We start from the raw sequence: 22,250 nt of genomic DNA on the forward strand, positions 1-22,250 counted from the left end.
TTTGTTTATTTATATTTATTCATTTTCTCCTTTTACAGATATTTTATACATATATATGTACTTTTTAATTATACTATATGCGTGTAGGGTTGTGAGTGAGAGAGGACGAGGAAGAGAATTATTCCTTTGCAAATCTTACTTTCCATTAATTCTCTTTGTTTGGAAGCTTGTGGGAATGTAAGGAAGAGAGAGAGGAGTGTGATGGTCTCTCTGTCTGTCAGACTTATATTCAATAAAAATATCTGAATTATGAATTTTTTCATGTACGTAGAGATCATATATACGTAATGTATAAAAGGCTTATATAATTCAGGAATACACTTTTTCTTTTACTTACTCAAAATGATTTAACAATATTAATTATTTCTGTAAAAGTTTATTTGGGTTTTATTGACTTTTAAAGGACGAAAGGTATGCCTATGAGAGAAAAAGGATGAATTGTGGTGTGTTCGATCCAGCTAATCGCTTTTTTTTTCAGGCCATGTTCCGATGACAAAAAAACTGACAGCCAAAGTTATTAATTTGTTTTCAACGAATTAAAATACTAATATCCTTTAAAAAGTTTATTTTTAGCCCTAATGTGCCATTTTTAAATGGGATTTTTGGGATATTTTTTGATGTAACTAGATTGTAACGATCGCTTCCAAAGTAGTCTCTTTTATAACGAATACTGTTTACGAATGTAGTCTTATCGAATTTGATTCTTATTATATGTTTACAGTCTTTTATTTTGCTATCCAGCAGAAGTTATCCACATCACTTTTCCATAATTTTCCATATATATATTTTATATGGTGACAAAATTACTCAAAAGGCTATAAAAAGCAATCGCGACTGCTGGTTTGGTTTTACGTTTGCACAGAAGTTCATGAATGTATATAATGAAAACATGTTGCGTTTGCACAGATTTAAAATTAAGAAGACGATTTGTAATGATATCAACTAATTTATCTTCAATTGCGATAATTGATTCTCCTAAAAAAACTATCATTGCAATCTCCTTTTTGTTTTCGACAAAAATCACTCATTTCCGAAAATATTTTAACAGTCTTACAACTTTATCTTTTCATTGAAGTCTTACGAAAAATAGCATCATAAGTTAATCATATGTAACAACCATGACAAAAGAATTTGTGACTATCGAGGCTAGTGGATATTCGATTTGTTAGTGTTGAATTTTTTTTATATAGCTAATTTTTGTTTGGTATGTGAAAGTATTTCGGCCATATATAGAAAGTAAACTAAATTATTGTTGACAATATTGTTATATTGCTAATAGTTTCAATACGTTTGCTAGATTGTATTATTATTTTTACGTTTTGCACGTATATATATGTATATATATATATATATATATATATATATATATATATATATATATATATATCATATCTTAAATAAGTTAAGTGTTCGCGGGGTTAACGAAATGGATGATCTACTTACATTAAACAATTTTGTTTTACTGCGATACTTATCTACCTTAGATGTGATTGATGGTTTTTTTATTACTAATGTATAAAACACATGTACGTGCATCTTGTTAATATGTTTTTTGTAAGAAAAAATTAAAAATCAAACTTAGTAAAAAAAATTCAAAAATATAAGTAGGACAAATGAAGTACCATAGTTGCACTTATTACATATATGGATATAATAGAGAAAGAGAGTGCATGAGTGAGTTGATTAAATATTAAAGTAGTTTTTTTATTAAAAATGCGGCAAGTGGAATGGGCAGAGAGTGGAGAGGAATATGATGACAATACCTGTCAAAATGTCAATAATAAGATAGATTACTTGGAATAATACATAATAATAAAATATGTATACATGCATGATGGGAAGTTGAATCAAACTAAAAGAAAACCATAAAAGGGAGCGTGAAGAAAGAATGAAAGACTAATAATAAAGAAATGATGCAAGGAGTAGAAACTGATAAAGCATGTATTCTTTTTATTTGTATATACGATGAAAGGTGGGTATTAACCAAGCAGTGATAATCCAATAGTAAAAGATTTTGGAGTACGACGTAAACCATTTATCTTGGGTTTATTTCTATTTCTGGGAACAATATTGCAATTTGGATATGAGTTTTGGTCCATACAATTACATAGTAGTCCAACAACAAATGATCTAGTTACCCTCTGCATTAATAGGAAGACATTTGAAACCATATTAGGCATGACAATATTCTGTAGCACTATTTTGTGATTCTCTAAAAATTGACTGGATCAACTGACATAAAAAAAAAATGGAGCTATTAAATATATATGATGGTTGTAAGACACATAAATATAGAAAAAATTATAAAAGTGGAAAAAATAAAAACTCAAAAAGAAAGGAAAAAATAATGAAAAAGAGAATTGGGCATGCATGATGGTGTTTGGTATCCGCAGAGCCCGAGGACCCAAACTACAGATGAGGTGGGGACTCTTCTGATCTTTCTCTGAACTCCATGTGACCCCCACAATTCATCTACATTATACACATAACACATGCATATATACTTTTTATTCCGATTGTCTTTTACGTTTTTGGTTATATATATCCTTTATATCTTTCACATAGACCGTATAGTTGTGTGTAATCGTAGCTGCTGCTGGCAATTTTTACCTTCGAACTATTATGTAAACTTTTTAGTCGATATCAACCGAAATGATACTGGAAACGTTAGTCGACAGTGGTCGAAAAAAAGATGGACAATAAAAGGAGAGTTGTTTGAAGCAACGAGTTTGAGTTTTGGCCGTGAGAAAGGAAATATATTTAACAAAACTCCTAATTAATTAAACCCTTTATCAAAAAAAGAAAAGAAAAATCCTAATTAATTGCAAAACGTTTGACGAAATGGTGACATAATAATAAGTGACCGACTATTCCTTTTGTTAAATATGTCTACTATAATGTAGTTTTTTCTCAAAGATGTACTTGGAATACATAATGATGGTGGGATGGGGAAATATTTGGGAATCCCAGAGGATATTAGTGGCTCTAAATGCAAACTCTTTGCATTTCTAAAAGATAACCTGATGCATAGAGTAAATGGTTGGACTCGGAGATGGCTCTCAAAAGGAGGAAGAGAGGTTATGATCAAATCCATTTTGCTCGCGCTGCCAACATACGTTATGTCGACATTTCTGCTCCCATTGGAGATTTGTGAGAATCTTGCTAGTGCCATTGCACAATTCTGGTGGAGCTCGAACCCACCAAAGAGAGGTATACACTGGGCGAAATGGGAAAAGGTTTGTTTACCTAAAGAAGAGGGCGGGATCGGATTCCGCTTAATTCATGAGTTTAATCTAGCACTTTTGGCAAAGCAATTATGGAGATTGGTCCAATACCCTGATTCTCTGGTTGCCCGAGTGATGAAGGGCAGATATTATAGGATGACCTCGCCGATAAGGGCAATCTCGGCAAGCAGCCCATCATATGTGTGGACAAGCATTTACGCTGCAAGGAAACTTTTGTGTCTGGGGATTAGACAGAAGATTCATTCTGGTTATGAGGTCAAGGTATGGGAGGATCCGTGGATCCCAACTACGCCTGCTAGACCAGCTGCACCTGTAGCGCCAGTGATGCACCCGAATATGAGAGTTAGTGATCTGATTAACCAGGAAACGAAGGAATGGGATGTAGGATTACTAGAGGATTATGTTCAGCCTGGTGACATACCACTCATCCGTAGTATGGCCATAAGCTCTAGCCATCGCCGTGATACATTCTGCTGGAGTTACACGAGAAATGGACAGTATACGGTTAAATCTGGATACTGGGTTGCTCAAAATCTATTGAAGTCAGAAGAGGAAAAAATAGTGCTGGAACCAAGTATCACAAAGCTTCAAGCCTTTGCTTGGAAGCTGAAAGCGCCAAGAAAGATGTGCCATCTTATTTGGCAATTGATAACGGGACAGGTGGCAGTGACGAGGAACCTAGTCAGGCGGAATATGAGGTGTGATAATTATTGCCCGAGGTGTGGAGAAACAGATGAATCCGTAACTCATGCAATATTTGAATGCCCACCAGCTCTCCAAGTATGGTCCTTATCAGCAACCCCTACAAGTCCAGGGATATTTCCACTGCCGAGCGTCTACACAAACATGGATTATTTATTCTGGAGGAAGAATGCCATCATTCAGCCGGACCAAGATAGGGATCCTTATCCTTGGATAATATGGTATATTTGGAAGGCTCGCAATGATAAACTTTTCAGAGGTATAGATAGAGATCCTTTGGAGCTTGTTCGACATGCAGAGAGTGAATGCCAAGCATGGTTTAATGCAAATGAGATGATTGCACCAGTAGGACAGGCCAACGATAATGAGGTGAACCAAGCCATAAGTTTGGGTAATATTTGCATGCTAGATGGATCGTGGACAGCTTCTGACAGATTTAGTGGATGTGGTTGGATCTGGACTGACAGTGCGGAAAACGTGCAACTTATGGGAACACGAAATTTCACTCGTTGTGAATCAGCACTACACTCGGAGGTAGAAGCACTGCGATGGGCGATGGAGAATATGCTTCAACACTCACCGTGCCAGAGATTTGGAACAGACTGCAAGGAACTAATCGCCATGATAAAGGAACCTCAGGAGTGGCCAAGCTTCGCGACAGAACTGGAAAAAATAGAGACCCTGCAGATTTGTTTCCCGGAATTCGAGATCATCTATGTGCCACGAGTGCGCAATCAATCCTCAGATTTTTTAGCTAAGACTGCAAGAACTTTTCGTAAGGAGTTATTTTTTATTGGTTGTTCTATTCCGGTCTGGTTACCCAGACCACCTCAAGTTTGAGTAATAGAATGGCCGTTTGACGTCAAAAAAAAAAAAATGTAGTTTTTTCTTGTCAGCTATGCCTATAATGTAGTTATGTAAGAAAAAGGTTGTAAAATAAACTAAATATAAAAGTGTAGTTTCTCAACAAAAAAAAAAAAAGTGTAGTAAAGAGCCTTTTTAAGCATGCATATTAGATGCGATCGTAATATTCATTTAGGTGTAGTATTGTCTTTTCATTTGGTAAAAGCACTCAGACTCTTAATATATATATATATATATATACACACACACACAAAATGTAATAAATTAAATCTATAGTAACTGAAAAGGTATATAATAGAGTTCTGCTTTGATACCATCTAAATTATTTATAAACCAATGAAAAACGGCGAAGATATGAAGCGAGAAGAACATATTTTCACTTACTTTAACCCACCCCCACCCCAAAAATAACATATTTTCACTTTTTATCAGTCTGGTTTTAAACTCAACGGTTTTGTTTTTGGTCAAACAAACTCAACAGTTTTTCGACATCACACTGCAACTCAATTCGATTTTTTCTTACAATTTAAATTCTCTAGAATCGATCTCTTTTGTTCAGTTGTGATACCTGGACGAGTCTAATCATTCCAAATTATCCTTAGGACTGCCTTACGATTCTATTACAACACGCCTGAAAAGCTGTGCTCCGTTCGTCTCTTGACACGTTTGTGGTTGTATATGCAAACAGAAACTCTTAACTCAGTAGGCCAATATTTCTGTTTTTGTTGACCACACCAAATGTAATATTCTGGCTAAAGGCTTTCATTGGGTTATGTGTCGTCATGTGAGATTTATAATATTTGGACACACTTTCATCCTCCCAACATTTGATGCGCATACGAAATTACTTTCAACTAACCTCTAAATTAGTCCGTGTCTTCACCTCGCCCAAAAAAAAAGTTACCTGGACATAGTATCCAATCCAGAGCTGGTAAAAAGAGACAGACACTTGAGGACCTTTTTATTGGCACCTACACTAGGAGTACAATAAAAATCTGTTTTGACTGAAGTACGGTTTCCTTTGCTTCTAGGAAGAAGAAAAACGTGAAAAATTACACAAAATTACCACCTTTCTCTTTTCTTTTGAAGGTGGAACTGCTAACAAAACAAGTCAATTAGTAAATATAATTTTAGCAAAATGAACTATAGTAAATACTTTTGGGACTATTTATTGGGTTGTCTTATCAATTAGAGATGATTGTTTTCGCGTAATATAGCCAATAAATAGAAGGTATGTATATGTCCATAGGGCAATGAGGAAATATCCGGTAAGGGTGCCAAGTTCGTCACCATTAAACTGCATTGTTGCATGTCTGGTCTACACAGTAGTCAGTAGTGAAGGTTGTTTGGGAGGGAAAAGTAGGGTTTCTCATCCGAAAACTATTTGATGCCAAATTTAGGTATCTATCAATTGGAAGCAATATTCTGAAAACCACAAGTATGGATTATGTTTAGGCACTTCGTCCGGAAATCGGAATTTTCTTATGTACATTAGTGATTTATTATGAATGAAAGCAAGATAAGTACGGTTAGACTGTTCTCCGACATTTTCGTTCGAATGTTTTGTGAGCATACTTTTGTGATTTCTCCCTTGCCTCTTTTGTCAGCCTATGCCTCTCTCTCTTATAAGAGAGAAAACATGACGAAATATCAATTTTCATGATCTCTGGGTTAGATAGTGCAGCCACAATTGAATAGTCTGTGGATTTCCGTCATGATTGTACAGAACTTTTGGGAATAGTAATGACATGTCTATTTCTATCGAATTGATGATCAACTCATGAGGTCCTCTTGCTACGTGTACTCCGGATTTGATGTGGTTAATTTGGTCCCAACAAAGATATTCACAGAAATCCAAGAGTTGAATTTAGCTCATAAGTTGACTTTTTGTTAACAAGCATTTAATGTGACAGTATTAAGCCTCCTTAGTTATAACTTATATATATATGATCAAATCTCCAACCGATTGGTTACATACTTACATTAATATAGAACTGATCATTAAAATAACTCCGGTCATCGACGCATTTTTAGCAAATTAAAGCCGTTATAACACATTAAAATCCAACTACTCCAAAAAAAGTCCTCTCTTGAAATTATGTTATATCATATGTTTTCTTTTAACTTTGACTGACAGAAAATTAAGTGTTTACTATCAAAAGTTATATTGAAATTCAGGAAAAATAATTTTAAAACAAAACTTATCTTCAAGACATCACTTATACTAAAACAGGTAAAATGCCATGTTCTGAATCCATAAATTTGCTTGAATGGTTTGCTAGCAAAAATAATATACTTTATATTATGGTGGCTCTATTCTATATTTATGAGAAGGTCAAAACTCAAAAAAGTGTTTTAAAATTTCCATCTTAATTGTTATGCAATGATCACTCTTATTTTTGTCAAAACTAAAGACAAATGGGAAACAAATGGAATATAAAATTCGGTATTCACATGCTGCAATTCTTTATTTTCTCTATTTCTAATTTTCTACAAGGCGCGCAAGTCTTAAGGGCTCCTATCTCCCCTCCATTGACCAAACTTTAAATCTGTAATGCAACAACAACAACTGTCCCAAACATCCCCTCCAAACACTTTCAACAACTCTCTTTTTATCAATCTCATAAAAACATGCATTTGTTACGTTCAAATCCGCTTGTTCGCACTAATAACCAAATGCATATTGTCATCCATTATACATATCACCATTCTAAGCCTGATTCGTATTGTTTGTTGTTGTTATCTATTGTTTGAAACAGTGCCATCAAACCTCGTGTTAATGCAATCCAGACAACACGACCAATAATTCATACATATACGATTTAAGAGATGATGAAAGAGAGGAATAAATAAATAAAAAGGAAACTTATAAATCTATGTGAAGAATGAAAAAAGGGATAAAAAAGAGGTTTAAGGAGAAGCAGAGTGATTTCGATCAAAGTGAAGAAGCTGAGCTGCACATTTGGGGCAATCTTTCAAGAGTTTAGGTACCATGTAATAAATATAACAAGCTTTGCAACCAGCTACCACAAGAACTTCATTCTCTTCTTCGTGATTCTCTATAGATGACTCTGATGATGATACTTGGCTTTCATGATAAGAGCTATCGTCTTCTGAAACAACAGTTACATCCGATTCTCCACTGAAATCATCATATGCATTGTTGTTGTTGTTTATTCCGGTGTTCCGGTTTATGTAGTAAACCTCTCCTGTCTAATTAAACATAAAACAAACGTCCAGGTTTCAATTAAAAAGTAACTATAATTTTAAATCTTGAAAACTACTTTGATGCTAAGGCTAATAGCTTTTTTTATGCGCAACCGCTAAGGCTAATAGCTTAATCCCCAGAAGTAATATTTTTATAAACTAGTGCCAGAAAGAATAAAGAGGAAACATAATGATTCTGCTTTCTTTCTTTCTTTGCAATGCAGAAAAATGCACCCCAAGTCCTGAAAGAAAACAAATATGGACGAGATTTTTTATATGTAAATCTCTATATGTATATGTTTTCTTTGTGATTGATGATGATATACAAGAGAACATTGCTTTGTTCTAAAACAAACATCCGGCAGATTCAATAGAAAAAAAGAACGTAAACTGAGCCATGAAACTTTCCAAGTGAAATTCTTCTACAAAGAAAAATTCAGTTAGGGTTTATGTTTTGGTAATGAAATCAAGAATGGAAGCAAACCCTGTGAGCAATTATAGACAATAGAGACAAGGCTTGAAGTAATAAATGCAACACAAGTAAACAGAAAAAATCAATTATAAAGGAAACCAAAGAAGTTACATTTGTCATACCACAAAACTGACAAATGATTGTCCTCAAACTCAAAGTTTCTCCCAATCAGGAAAAAACAGAAGAAAAGTAATCTGATTTTGTTTACCTTGAGATTAAGACACTGTTCCAAATGACAAGGAACAGAGATGTGAGAATTTATCTCCAACGTTCTATCTGAGATTGGTACATCATCTTCGAAACTCCTTCTCCGGTTACTCAATGAACATTTCTGCATCATTCCCTCTAGATATTTCGATGCAGAAAGGAAAGGAGAGGAGAAAGGAAGAATAATCAACCAAAAAGAGAGCTTTAAAAGGATTTAAAACGTAGAAACATTATTAAATTAAGGAAGGGCACAAAACAAAGACTTTTAAGGGTAAACTCGGAATTTCCATGATGGAATTGGTCCACGCGTCGAGTGGGTTTGAGCGCGTGTGGATTGTTGGGCCAAGAGGAAAGCTGGAGGCCGTAGCTGTCCCTGTCAGGCGCACAATAACGACAACTGAGCCTCGCATTTGGTCGCACGTCCCATGTAAAACGAACATACGACTACTTCTACACACGCGTGACATTTAGATAGTTTATCATGGTTTAGGTTAGTGGCCAGTTTAACTAAAATATCTTACTTCAAATCAACTGGCACAATTTTTCCGTATCTCTCTTTCAGATGTTCCTAATAAGGACTCAAAAGCCAGATATATTGAACAAATGAACCAAATCATTTTGATAGTATTCGAAGATCATTATTTGGTATTCACAAAACAGAGAACATAGACTACGACTAAATCAATGATACGTAAGAGTTGAATCTGATCATGCATTTCAGAACATTTTACCAAGATTACCTAAGCACAAATACAGATCAAATTCTTGTTCAAAAGTGAAAACACCAACACGACAAGAAGCAAAACACAACACTTGTTCAGAGAACCGTAAATGACTCCTGGAAAGACCCATAACATTGTTCAACAGTTGAAGCGTTTTAAAGGAGATGATTGATAAGTATGAGACATTATAGCAACTGACAGAATAGGAAGTGGAGGAAGGAAAGATTTAGTCTTCTGTGTAGTTGACCGCGAGGTCCCAGTAGTGAGCGACACCAGCATCCGTGAAAACTTTTTTGGCAGCAGATTCAGTTAAGCACTCTTGTACAAGAAACCTATGAAAACTCGGTTTCCCAACGCTTCCTTGCCAAACTAACCAGCACTTGTTGTTTCCACCATTCTCTTCTTCGTCATCGTTTTCTTCCTCTCCTTCCTTCTCATCCTTCTTCACTGCTTCTGCCCAGTTTATCCGCCTCAGCATCAGTTTCCCGTATCTCTTTATGGCTTTGCTCTTACCCTCCACCACCACCACACTCATTTCATCTGTCATCACGCTACACCCGGTTAATCTGTTCTCCCTAGCGTTCATCTCCACCTTGAATCTCGTCTTAGGATGAGAGAGCTTGTTGATCTTGTACACCGACACTATTGTCTCGATCGTTGTTGGATCATCGAAAAGCTTCCTCTCTTTCTTCTCACGTTTCTCTGCAGGTGTTAGCTTCCGTGCTGCGTTCCTGTCCGTGTGAGCCTGTTCACGTTCGGCTGCTGCTGTGCGGATCTCCTTCTCAAGCTTGGTTGGGTCTTGCGTTGCTTCAGACCCAAGAACCTTCATCAGATTGCTCATTTTCACCTTTGCTTTTGGTGGTTCAAGCAACCCTTGTCTGATCATCTCCTGTTTCTCCTTTTCTTTTGCCAGACGCCTCTGGGTTCGAAGTTTCTTCTGCTCCCTCTTTGTCAGTTTAAGAGGCTGGGGTGGTGGAGGCGCTGCCTCTGCAGGTGGCTCTATGGGACGTGGATGCTCTATGTAATGTGTTAGTTTTTCTGTCTTCAGATCGCTATCGGTAATGGTACCATCAGCTATGTCGCCATACACGCCATTTGTGAGGACAGCTGCATCCCTGAAAGACAAACAAAACTATAAGCTAAGAAAACCCATTATGAACGTACACAGAAAACTGAGACCAAACCAGCACGGCACAAAGCCACCAGTTAACTATTTGGTCTGAATCGAAAAAAGGTAACTAAGTGGTTCACAATAATAAGATGATTCATTGTTACCATATTCTAATAGTAATCACCCTGGTGCTGATTACAGAATAATACAAACTATCAGAAGTAATAGGCGGCAAACTAATGAGCACACTAAGCCAACAGTCAAAGAGATCAACAATTGCAATATTATGTATACACATCCAGACGAAAAGAAATGGGAGAATAATTCTAAATCGAAATGATAACCAACAGGAACCTTAGCTACAGTTATGGTGATTGTAGTATGACTTTCATCCAATACCCTAGATGTTACAAGTTTAGTTTGATAATTGTAGTATGACTTGTTCTCCTCAAGGTTATGCCATGTTTAGCGTCATCAGATAAACATTGGAAACAAAACAACTCAGCATCAACAAAAAGGTAAAGTGGGAAGAATTACGTACCACCACTCAACATCTGGGATTATCTCCTTGGGCTTCTCTTTTCTCGGGGCACGTTCTGATACCTCGATCAAATTTGGATTTATATCATCCCTGGCCTTAGCCAGATGCGCTTGCTTCACCTTCAGCTCTCTTGCTTTTGCTTCACCAAATTGACTCTACAAATCAAACATCAAAATAACACACTGAAACATCAGCAAAGGCCACCAAGAATGAAATGGTTAAAAAGAATCCATCATAGAAAAAGACAACGCGTACCCTCAACTTCAAACTCTCAGCATCTCTTGTCCATTTACCTTCCTCAACAAACTGAAAACTCATACGCTTGGGTCTCAAAATCTTGTTTTTGTCAATCCCCATCCTCGGATCAAAGTGGGGGTTTTCTTCTGGATTTACTTCCAGTTGAGGTTTAAGAATCTGAAAGGCATCTTTCTTCTGTTTGTTGATATTAACCTGTAGATATCCAAGTATATTAGGAGCTCGATCATTAAAAAAAATACAAAGTTTAGACATTTAAATTCACTTTATTGACCTTTAATGTACTAAGATTGCTTGGCTTAGTCACGCTAATCACATTTCCATGTTCATCTATCTCCCTTCCAAGGGCATCCACACGCAGAACAGGAGCCTTTGCAGGTTTCTGTTGAACAGCCATCGTCTCTGCAGGTGTCTGTCCTAGAAGATAATTGATAATGGTAGGAAACTCTGGATCCTGACGGTACCCCATCCTAGCTGCCACCTCCTGAGCTCTCTTAACAGCTTCAATGTTGACCTTATTCCCAAGGCCAGGCAAGACAGCATGTGGTAATGCTGAAGCAGAAGATGTTCCTGCAGAGACAGCAGGAGTGGTAGTCGATGGTGGCACTCTAGCATGTGGGCTACCTTCTGAAGCCAACTTAATACCTTGATTCGCCTGCGTAAAGAAGAGTTATCAAACTACAAAGTTCCCTCCAAGAAACAAATGATGAATGCACAGATCCGGATATCTTACCGAAGAAAGTTTCTTAAACCTGTCGGCTAATCCCTTTCCAAGCTGAATAGCTTTCTTAGCTTTAGCTAATGCATCAAGAGACAAGTTTGAACTACTTTGCCCGGAAGTTCTTCCATCTGTACTAGATTTTCCATGAACCTCATGAGACCTGACAATACTCTTATTTTCATCCGTTGTGGATATTGAAGATACCTTAGTGAGCAGGGTTTGACTAGGGGCTAAAGACGTTTCCGAAGCTAAAGAACTATGCGAAGTGACGCCCTGCACATAGACAAATAGATACGAGCTTTTCAAACACCATTCGAAATGAAACCATCAACAAATCTATCGAAGCTGAGAAGAAATAAACTCACAGTGGAGACGTCACTAGCTGCGTTCGTAGCCCTAGAACCCTCACTCACTTGATCATTTTTGCTCTCATCCTCAAACCTGCTTCTCCTCTCACCACCACCACCACTCCCATCAGAGAACCTAGATCTCTTCTTCCCTTCCTTATTCCCGTTCTCCTCCTCTCTCTCTTTCCTCTTGCTCCTCGTTTCCTTATCTTTACTTCCTTCGTGAGACCTCTCCCTATCTCTACTCCCTTCCCTCTCGCTTCGCTCGACAGATCTCCTTCTCTCCCGAGTTCTATCTCTCTCATCCTCCCTATCCTCGCGCCTCGATGACCGGTGGTGATCTGAATCGCGACGCTTCGAATCGCCATCGCGATGGCGGCGTCCGGCTTCGCGTTCCGGCGAACGATCCGCACTCGAATCACGATCGCGATCGTCCCTGGTGCTCCTGTATCTCTCCTTATCCATGGCGATTTAGGGTTTCTTCCTCACATTCCCCTTCGAGTCTTTTATTATAACCGAAACCCCTTCCCACAACCGGAATAAACCAGCGAGTCGTGTAAAAGCAGAAATCGATAAAGACTCTCGAATCAAGTATTCGCTGACCACTAGTCAAGCTTGCAATATGGGCCCAAGCCCATTTCTAATTCCTCTTCAAAGTTATGGGCTTTAAAATCGTTTTTTCTCTTTGTTAGAAAATGAAGCTATTTAAGCTCAAAATCGAAATGTAAGAAAAAAACATGGGGAATTCGGCCAAAAAAAACCTCAACTTTACACGAATTGCCAAAACAAACATGAACTTTGGGGCTGACCAAAAAAACACCAAACTTTCATTGACTTTAGAATTAATTAACAATATTTTCGCTGACTTGCCAATTTAGCACGCCGTCAACAAATTTAACAGAAATATTTGACGTCGTTTATTGTTGACGTTAAGTGAAACGACGTCGTTTTCAAATGAGATGAAACGACGTCGTTTTACATGATTTGAAATTAAAAATATGTAAACACCTGGATTCGAACCCAGGTTGGTTGGTCAAATGGGAATATATTTTACCACTGGGCTACTGGCACTTTCAATGTACTTACTAATATGTTAACTTTTATTTGGTACATATTAAATATAAAAAATTCTCTAAAAACTTAATAAGATCTTTAAAATTCCAAAAAATTAAAAAAATAAAGAAGATTTTTATAAAATTAATTTAGAAATTAAAATTAAAAATAAAATTTTATTTTTCTTTTAAAAAATAAAAACTCTTCCAAAATTTTCTAAAAACTTAAAAAGATCTTTAAAATTCCAAAAAATTGAAAAAATAAAGAAATTTTTTATAAAATTAATTTTGGAATTAAAATAGAAAATAAAATTTTATTTTTTCTTTTCAAAAAAATAAAAAATCTTCCAAAATTTTCAATTTTTTAATACATTTGCTAAAAGTTGAAATTAATTATACACACATAAAAAGTTGATAATTCTAACTTTAATTTTTTGCATTTTATTATAATTTTTAAAAATTTGGATTTTTTTTTAAAAAATGAAAATTTTGGAATTTTTTTTGATTTTTTTAAAGAAAAACAAATATTTAATTTTAATTCAAAATTAATTTTATGAAATTTTTGGAAGATTTTTTTTATTTTTTTTAAAGAAAAATAAAATTTTATTTTCAATTTTAATTTCAAAATTTATGTTATAAACATTTTCTTTATTTTTTTCAATTTTTTGGAATTTAAAGTTCGTTTAATTTTTTAGAAAATTTTGGAAGAATTTTTATTTTTTAAAAAGAAAAATAAAATTCATTTTCAATTTTAATTTCAAAATTAATTTTATAAAAATCTTCTTTATTTTTTTAATTTTTTTGGAATTTTAAAGATCTTATTAAGTTTTTAGAGAATTTTTTATATTTAATATGTACCAAATAAAAGTAAACATGTTAGTAACTACATTAAAAGTGCCAGTAGCCCAGTGGTAAAATACCTTCCCATTTGACCAACCAACCTGGGTTCGAATCCAGGGGTTTACATATTTTTAATTTCAAATCGTGTAAAACGACGTCGTTTCATCTCATTTGAAAACGACGTCGTTTCACTTAACGTCAACAATAAACGACGTCAAATATTTCTGTTAAATTTGTTGACGGCGTGCTAAATTGGCAAGTCAGCGAAAACATTGTTAATTAATTCTAAAGTCAATGAAAGTTTGGTGTTTTTTTGGCCAGCCCCAAAGTTCATGTTTGTTTTGGCAATTCGTGTAAAGTTGAGGTTTTTTTTGGCCGAATTCTCAAAAAACATGTAGTCATGTATGGACATTTTTTTTTGTCAACGTCACTTTTGTTTGCACATTTCATGGATTGGATATCTTCAAAATATCTTACGAATTATGACATGTGCCTTTATTTAGCACATATAAATCACTCTTTTGTCACGAACGGCCCTACAGAGAAGATGATAGTTATCTCCTCCTTGAACATTGTATTTTTGTTGGACCGGTCACCGATGTGTAAAGGAATATATGATTATGTATGCTATAATTATGTTGAAGATTGAAATTGGAGCAAGGTTTTCTCCAGCTATTGACACCTCAGACTTTTAAATCCATGTAAGAGCAGAGACGGACCTACGTTAGGGAATAGTGTGTCAGATGCAATAGGTTAAATATATAGTTTTGGCGTTTTAGATATAAACCAAATGGATTTGGCAGCTCGGTTGGTTAGTTTCCTCTTCCAATGACCCACCTTTTCTCAGGTTTGAACCTCCTTATCACCACTTTATGACTATTTTTTTACAATATACTTTAGACATGGGCCAAAGCCCAATTTCTGACCCCCTAAAACTTGAAGCTGAGTCCGTCACTGTGTAAGAGTGACATGTCAATAAATGAAAAAAGTTAGAAAAACCAATCAAGTCATTTTGTTTCTACACGTCATTTATCTTGTGCTGAAACTTTTTTCTTTGATTATGTTTTTTTTTGTGTTGACATTCTTCTTTTATTTCAGCATCACGAAGAAGAGAGAGATATCAGATTCGAATATCATTGTTGACTAAGAAGTCGAGATCGGAGGAAGTAGTGGCGTCAGCGGCAGATTCAGAGATCATCACAGGTTAGACGAGTCAACCAGACTGATGGTCGATCGCACCCCTATTCGAAGCTCCTAGCCCCAGATTCTTCTTCGACTGTCTCTTCAGAAGGTTTCCGTAATGAGTCTGCGACAAAGCCGTGTTTGGAAACATTTGAGCAGAGGGATGTGATCTTGTTAAACTATAATCTAATCTCTCCTTGATACATTTACATAAGTTAGTTATTTATGTTATTACACAAAGAGTTGTAACTTTTCATGTTGTGTCCTTTAGTATAAAGAGTTGTGTCTCTTATACTTGTATTGATTCGATCTCTATATAAAGATCAATCATCTGTTGTAAACACATTACCGAATCTCAATAATACAAAAGTATTTTCAGAAAAGTTTATAAGCCTGAAACGTCTATCTTATTCTTTCTCTCGAACTCGTGTGTAACACACTGTGATCGTTGTGTAACACAAGCGGTTGGTAAAAGATTAACATGGTATCAGAGCTTTACGTTTGAGAGGACAAAGAACAAAGCACTAGTAAGAGAAACACTTGGCGTGGAGAAAAGGAGGCTAGAGGATTTTGTCATACGATTTCAGAATCACTCGAAACGATGAAGAATCAAGTAATCCCCATATTTGATGGAGAGAAGTACGACTTCTGGAGCATTAAGATGACAACCATTCTCAAGACCAGGAAGTTATGGTCTGTGGTTGAAGAAGGCGTAGCAGCCCCACCAGCACAAGTGGATGAAACCCCTGAAACAGCAAGGGCAAGATCGCTTAGAGAAGAAGCGATGATGAACGATACATTGGCTTTGCAAATCTTGCAAACTGCTGTATCAGATCATATATTCTCACGGATTGCAGCAGCATCAACATCCAAAGAGGCGTGGGATGCATTGAAGGAGGAGTATGAAGGCTCTCCTCAAGTTCGTTTGATTAAACTTCAAACATTGCGAAGGGAGTATGAGAATCTGAAGATGTATGAGAATGAAGACATTAAGGTCTTCACAGATAAGATAGTTGAATTGGCAAATCAATTAACTTATCATGGTGAACAGAAGTCAGATGTTCAACTCATACAGAAGATACTCATCTCTCTCCCAGCCAAGTTCGATAGCATAGTCAGTGTGTTGGAGCAAACAAGCGATTTGACTTCAACAAAGATGACAGAGTTGATCGGGATCTTGAAGGCTCATGAAGCAAGGCTGGCTGCAAGAGAAGAAAGCACCAGTGAAGGAGCATTCGATGCTCGTGTTAAACACAAAAATTCTGGTGTTACACAAGACAACTCAAAGCGCCAAGGAGGCAAGAAGTGGTGCGGTTTCTGCAAGAGAAACAACCACAATGAGAGCGAGTGTTGGAGGAAACAGAAGAAGGATGATCCAAAGAAGGATCACAGAAGTAACAAGGAGTGTTACAATTGTGGCAAGATAGGCCACTTTGCAAATCAGTGCTACTCAAAGAAGAAAGAGAAGGCACATGTGAGTTTTGAAGAAGACTCAAATGAAGATCACATGTTGTTCAGTGCGAGCGAAGCAGCAACAACAGTGATGGAAGATGTCTGGTTAGTAGACAGTGGAGCAACTAATCATATGACAAAGGAGGAGAGTTACTTCTTAAAGCTTGATAGGAGTATCAAGGTTCCAATAAAGATTGGAAATGGAAGCACAGTCATGACAGCCGGTAAAGGAGACATTACCGTCATGACTAAAGGTGGCAAAAAGACCATCAGAAATGTATTCTTGGTTCCGGGTTTGGCGAAAATTTTGTTGAGTGTTCCACAAATTGTTTCAAGCGGATACCGGGTGAGTTTCCAAGAGAAGAGATGCATCATAGATGATGCAAAAGGAAGGAGGATAATGGATATCCCAATGACTCACAAAAGCTATCGAATCAGGATGAGTTCGGCTCAGGTAGAAGAGGCCTTGAGCACTAGTGAGCAAGGAAAGATGGAGACATGGCACAAGAGACTTGGTCATGTAGGCGACAAAAAGTTGCAACAAATGCAAGACAAAGACTTGGTAAAGGGATTACCAAAGTTTAAAGTCAAGAAGGAAGCATGTGAGGCGTGTAGACTTGGAAAGCAATCACGCAAAAGCTTCCCAAAGGAATCTCAAACTAAGACAAGAGAGAAGCTTGAGATTGTACATACGGATGTATGTGGGCCGATGCAGCACCAGTCTGTTGATGGAAGCCGATATTTTTTGCTATTCTTGGATGATCATACTCACATGTGTTGGGTATACTTCATGAAGCAAAAGTCAGAGACATTCTCACTGTTCAAGAAGTTCAAAGCAATGGTGGAGAAGCAATCGGATTGTACCATCAAGATGCTGAGATCAGATGGAGGTGGTGAGTTCACTTCACGAGAATTCAACCGGTTCTGTGAAGAAGAAGGAATCAATAAGCAAGTCACTTTGCCTTATTCACCACAACAAAATGGTGCAGCGGAGCGCATGAATAGAACCTTGGTGGAGATGGCTAGATCGATGTTGGCAGAGTAAGACTTACCGCTCAAGTTATGGGCAGAAGCAGTATACACTGCCTCATATCTTCAAAACCGTCTGCCATCAAAGGCAATAGAAGAAGATGTCACTCCTATAGAGAAGTGGTGTGGACACAAGCCAGATGTGTCACACATGAGAATGTTTGGTAGCATATGCTACATACATGTCCCGGATCAAAAGAGGAGGAAGCTAGACGTCAAGGCAAAGCGTGGAGTCTTTGTTGGATATAGCAACCAATCCAAAGGCTATAGAGTTCTCATCTTGGAGAATGAGAAGATTGAAGTATCAAGAGATGTCGAGTTTGAAGAAAGCAAGAAGTGGGATTGGAAGAGGCAAGAAGAAGTGAGGAAGACATTGGAGTTGTCTATGGAAGACTCTCACTCGCCTGAAGAACAAACCGAAGGTGCATTAAGCCCTGAGGAACAAACCGAAGGTGCATCCAGCTCTGAGGAACAATTCGGAGGTACTTTCAGTCCTGTTCTCTTTCAAAATGATGATCATGATACTAGAAGTGGAGATGAAGAAACTTCTGAGGCACCAAGGAAGTTCAAATCCATGGTTGATATCATGGAAAGAGCACCGAGAGTAGAGCTTGATGAAGCGGCTCAAGCGATAGAAGCTTGTCTTCATGCACATGAAGAACCATACACTTATGATGAAGCATGTGGTACCAAGGAATCGAGAGAAGCAATGAATGAGGAAATAGCTATGATTGAGAAAAACAAGACGTGGAAACTAGTGGACAAGCCAAAGAAGAAGAATGTGATAAGTGTGAAGTGGATCTACAAGATCAAGACCGATGCAAACGGCAATCACATCAAGCACAAGGCGCGGCTAGTTGCAAGAGGGTTCTCTCAAGAGTATGGTGTTGACTACCTTGAGACGTTTGCTCCTGTCTCAAGACATGATACAATACGAGCCATACTTGCCTATGCGGCTCAGATGAAGTGGCGATTGTATCAGATGGATGTGAAGTCAGCCTTTCTCAATGGCGACCTCAAGGAAGAAGTGTATGTCACACAACCGCCTGGGTATGTGACACACGGGAAGGAACACAAGGTGTTAAGGCTACACAAAGCTTTATATGGTTTAAAGCAAGCCCCAAGGGCATGGTATGGAAGGATAGATTCATACTTTCTTCAAAACGGTTTTGAGAGGAGTATGAATGATGCGGCCTTATACATCATGAAGCAAGGAGGAGATGTGTTGATCGTGAGTCTATATGTGGATGATATAATCATCACAGGAAGCAACATTCAGAGCATCAACACATTCAAGGAGAACATGAAGAAAGAATTCGAGATGGTGGATCTTGGATTGTTGAACTACTTTCTTGGAATGGAAGTAATTCAAGACGATGGAGGCATATTTCTTTCACAAGAAAAGTATGCAAACAAACTTGTAGACAAGTTTGGGATGCGAGACAGCAAGAGTGTAAGCAACCCACTTACACCACAAGGAAAAGGAGTTGAGGATGACAAGGAGTATGGAGATCCGACTAAGTATAGAAGCATCATTGGAGGGCTTTTGTACTTGTGTGCATCAAGACCTGATGTGATGTATGCAAGCGCTTATCTCTCAAGATACATGTCATCACCTCGCATGAAGCACTACCAAGAAGCCAAGAGGGTGTTAAGATATGTCAAAGGAACATCAAACTTTGGAGTGTACTTCACAAGCGTGAAAGAACCAAGACTTCTAGGCTACACGGACAGCGATTGGGGTGGTTCTAAGGAAGACAAGAAAAGCACTTCAGGTTATGTGTTTACTCTTGGATCAGCCATGTTTTGTTGGCAGTCAAGCAAGCAACAAACAGTGGCGCAATCAACGGCTGAGGCAGAGTACATAGCCGTATGTGCAGCAGCAAATCAAGCAGTGTGGTTACAAAGACTATTTGAAGACTTTGGTCAGAAGTTTGAAGGAGGCATTCCGATCTTATGTGACAACAAATCAGCAATAGCAATTGGGAAGAATCCGGTGCAACACAGAAGGGCGAAGCACATAGAGATCAAGTACCATTTCGTGAGGGAAGCTGAGCAAAAGGGAATCATTGAACTGAAGTATTGCAAAGGGGATGATCAACTCGCAGACATTCTCACAAAGGCATTGGGTGGTTCAAGATTTGAAGATCTAAGGAAGCAGCTTGGAGTCAAGTCGAGATATGATTAAGGAGGAGTGTTAAACTATAATCTAATCTCTCCTTGATACATTTACATAAGTTAGTTATTTATGTTATTACACAAAGAGTTGTAACTCTTCATGTTGTGTCCTTTAGTATAAAGAGTTGTGTCTCTTATACTTGTATTGATTCGATCTCTATATAAATATCAATCATCTGTTGTAAACACATTACCGAATCTCAATAATACAAAAGTATTTTCAGAAAAGTTTATAAGCCTGAAACGTCTATCTTATTCTTTCTCTCGAACTCGTGTGTAACACACTGTGATCGTTGTGTAACACAAGCGGTTGGTAAAAGATTAACAGATCTTGCAGCGGCTCTAGATGGTGTTGATTTGATGGAGGAGGAGTATCAAGTCCTGAATAGATACGGCTCCGGTCATCGACGCAACGATGGTAACTATGTTGTTGAGATTCTATATGTGGCTTTCTATGTTGTTTTGTATATGATCTGTTTTTTGGTTCCTACAACTGTTGTTTTAGATTATGGTCGGCTGATGTTTATAGTCTTTGTGGTTATTGATTTAGAATTTTTTGTTTGTTTTACTTGTCAGGTTTTTACATTGGCAAAACATCGGAGAAGCTGCATCCTATTGAGAACCCAGAAGACATCATTGTGCAGTCTGCTGGCCTTATGGTCAGAGAGCTGTTTTGAAGTTTGCTGATCAGTACATTGGAGCTAATACCATTGCTGGAAAACACACTCCTGGTATATTCACCAATCAGATGCATACATTATTCAGTGAGCCCATGCTTCTGATTCTTACTGATCCACGTACCGACCACCCCGGTAATTCAATTTTTGAACTGATGAGTTTCTTTCCTTATACAACTGATAGTTTTGTCTTAACTTGGATCTTGTGTGTGCCTGTGTGTTGCAGGCCATTAAGGAAGGTTGATACATTTTTGTTTTTAGTTATGTGACCAGCTTACTCTTTCGTTTTAAACTGCAGATATTCGTGTCGCTTACTTAGGCAAGGCATATAACATATGTGTATAGATGTGATGAACTCAGAAAGAGGATCCCAAAATTCAAAGGTATGGGATTTCTCTAAGATCTACAATTGATGTAATTAGGCAGTGAAGGAGAATATTTTGAATCAACTCACTAAAGTTGTGCAACTCGTGAAGCTAGAGAAAGATCCATGTGCTGCATTTTGCTTTGATCATCGATCCCAAATAACACGTATGCACTGGATGATGATATGAAGTATCATTATCTGGCTTTGGCAGTCGATTTCAGTCATATTTTATCGTGTGTCTCCCAAGCAAAAAGCTCTGGTATTTCCACCCTTCTCTTATCTGACCATGTAGTCTTCAATGTATTCCTTTTGCTTCTAATTTTTGTTTATTTATGTTTCGTTTTTTTTCTTCTGAAACAAGGTAAAAAAGTTAGTTGAAGAGGGAACTGGGAAAACTACATTGGCATAGTTGATGATGCAAATGATGTTGGAATGATTCAAGAAGCTGACACTGCTGTTTGCATTAGTGGATTCCAAATAATGCAGGTTAATGTGATTTTTTATTGAATGTATTTTCGTGTCAAGTTGTAGTAAATACCTGTTTTTTTTATGGGTGCAGTTTATGACTGCCCAGTTCAGGTTTCTGGAGAGATTACTCATGTTCATGGAAACTGAGGCTATAAATGAATAGCTCAAATGTTAATATATGTTTACAATAAGTCTTATTCTACTCTTACACATTTTTGGTTTCTAACATATATTATTCATTGTTCTGCATCCAAATATGACATTTCCTCCACAAAAATATAGCATTTCCTCTCGCCCTCTTATATTCTGAGACGTTCACCGGTTCTTTTGACTGTTTGTATGCGTCTTAAAACCTGTCACAGCTGAGCCACAAAGCTTCACTAACTATCGCCCAACTTATCTAAGTTCCCAGACGTCCGGCAAAAACCTTCTCATCAGTACGAAGTTTGCAACTGTAGCTTCAGACAAAACAACTCTTCTTATCAATGTGATTGACTGTTGTTTCTCATCTGATAATTTTAATTCATCTATCCTTTTATATATTGTTCCCTTTTCTTGGCAGCAAGTCATTCCGTTGTATCACCAAATTGAGCCTTGCAAGGAATAGAACA

At 37.2% G+C, this 22,250-nt stretch overlaps 2 protein-coding genes across 3 annotated transcripts; both read right to left on the reverse strand.

Annotated features, from left to right (window-relative positions):
• Window positions 1–7,570: 7,570 nt before the first annotated feature.
• LOC111213635 lies at window positions 7,571–8,915 on the reverse strand. Its single transcript, XM_022715432.2, has 2 exons — window positions 8,699–8,915; window positions 7,571–8,024 (listed from the first exon to the last, which is right to left on the reverse strand). The coding sequence occupies exons 1-2, from the start codon at window positions 8,828–8,830 to the stop codon at window positions 7,722–7,724; spliced, it is 435 nt and encodes a 144-aa protein (XP_022571153.1). The 5' UTR covers window positions 8,831–8,915; the 3' UTR covers window positions 7,571–7,721.
• Window positions 8,916–9,389: 474 nt separating this feature from the next.
• Window positions 9,390–12,948, reverse strand: LOC106363204 (protein RDM16-like). 2 transcript variants are annotated; one of them, XM_013802992.3, is made up of 6 exons: window positions 12,413–12,948; window positions 12,060–12,320; window positions 11,601–11,981; window positions 11,327–11,521; window positions 11,072–11,226; window positions 9,390–10,534 (listed from the first exon to the last, which is right to left on the reverse strand). In XM_013802992.3, the coding sequence occupies exons 1-6, from the start codon at window positions 12,857–12,859 to the stop codon at window positions 9,646–9,648; spliced, it is 2,328 nt and encodes a 775-aa protein (XP_013658446.3). In that variant the 5' UTR covers window positions 12,860–12,948; the 3' UTR covers window positions 9,390–9,645. The 2 variants fall into 2 exon arrangements, with proteins under 2 accessions (XP_013658446.3, XP_022571154.1); XM_022715433.2 differs by lacking the exon at window positions 12,413–12,948 and having other exon boundaries at window positions 12,060–12,175; window positions 12,252–12,320.
• Window positions 12,949–22,250: the final 9,302 nt, after the last annotated feature.

The sequence above is a fragment of the Brassica napus genome, chromosome A9, assembly GCF_020379485.1.
Source record: "Brassica napus cultivar Da-Ae chromosome A9, Da-Ae, whole genome shotgun sequence".
Classification (NCBI taxonomy): Eukaryota; Viridiplantae; Streptophyta; class Magnoliopsida; order Brassicales; family Brassicaceae; genus Brassica; species Brassica napus.